At 37.2% G+C, this 1,448-nt stretch overlaps 1 protein-coding gene across 1 annotated transcript in view; it reads right to left on the reverse strand.

Moving 5' to 3' along the window:
• Positions 1-370: 370 nt before the first annotated feature.
• LOC108751093 overlaps positions 371-1,448 on the reverse strand; it is a 95,362-nt gene continuing 94,284 nt past the window's right edge. The window contains exon 6 of the mRNA XM_018491103.1: positions 371-453. Within this exon, the coding sequence (XP_018346605.1) occupies positions 371-453 (83 nt within the window). The remainder of the gene's footprint in view (positions 454-1,448) is intronic.

A 1,448-nucleotide genomic window follows, 5' to 3' on the forward strand; every position in this document is an offset into this window, starting at 1 on the left:
AATTAAATTCTTGCTGCTACATTTTCATTAACAAATGAGAAGACTAATAAATCGATTTCAATATTCACTTATGCTAATTTTTCAACAGAATCACTGGACTATATTTATGCTCGATTCTTTCGCTCTTGATCGATGCAAACACCGCAAGATTCTGCCTTTCGAAGCAGCGAACAATCATAAATACATACACACATTGAATCGCACCGGCATATTGAATGCTTTTGATCTTTCCACGATTGTCGACGAATGCGGCGGCGTTATTTCTCGGGGAACAATCGTGTTTGTAATTAACATTTCCAGGAAACAACCTGGTAGCACGCTTGATTGTAAAATTGATATTAGCGACTAATTAACTTTGCAGACTGATTAACTAGGTTTTACCTTCATCGCCAATCTGCTGAATTACTATTTGCGGTGGAAAACCTCTTGGCAAAGACTGAGACTTCAACTCACCTGTAACAAAAAAAGAATAGAAGATATTATCAAAAAGGCTAATGTTGCGATGATTAATGATTGCTTACAGCACAGAATTTCATAATTATATTTTTCTATTGTATTTTTTTATGTACAAAAGATTTTCTTCCCCAAAATACAAATTATTACGCAGATCCATATGAGATATTGACACTGATGAAATAAATTCGTAATTTTCACACGAGAATAAAACTTTGAGAAACAATGTTTATCAATCTAGAACGATATTTGTTCAACGATATATTTCGACGTCTCCTTATTGCGAACAATCTATTTGTTAAATCGCTGAATCAAGGAAAGCAAACTTGACCCTCTTGTTTACCAGCCTAGCAGAACACTCGTATTTACTCATTCATCGGAATGTCACAACGGATTATCTCCAATCGTGTAGGTGGAGATAAGCAGGGTTAGAACTTCCCTCGCTCGTATATACTGAAGCACTCCACATAAAAATTAACGAAGGCGTTTTCATTGAATTTGGTCCGGGTCAAGCACCGCGACCGACATGATCGGACTGGCTGAGCCCAATCCGGCCAATTAAACCAATTTCGGGGACCCTTCGGTCTGTCGGAAATCACTATCGGTGATTTTCTAGTGCGTCCTTTCGCAGAGCAGAAACATACGCACGTTATACGTGTATCTATTTGTTCGGATCGCTAAGCACGATCGTGAGCGTACGTGCGCAACGATGTATTCGTGCGAACGTTTATACGGAACGTATACGTGCGGAATTACATGAACCAATTAAAACCACCATCATGTTGATCTGTCGGGTCAATTCCGCGTTCGTTTGCAACACTTCACGCAGTGCATCTCGCTAACAAAGATTGCTTTATGGTAGAAGTAAAAAACCGTAACTATATATATATATTATATATATATATTATATATATATTAGGTTGAGTAAAAAGTCATCGCGTATTTTTTAGCTCAAAGTTGTATATACAATATCTTTGTCAATAATGAATGAAATT

This window comes from Trachymyrmex septentrionalis, unplaced genomic scaffold (assembly GCF_001594115.1).
Source record: "Trachymyrmex septentrionalis isolate Tsep2-gDNA-1 unplaced genomic scaffold, Tsep1.0 scaffold1, whole genome shotgun sequence".
NCBI classification, from domain to species: Eukaryota; Metazoa; Arthropoda; class Insecta; order Hymenoptera; family Formicidae; genus Trachymyrmex; species Trachymyrmex septentrionalis.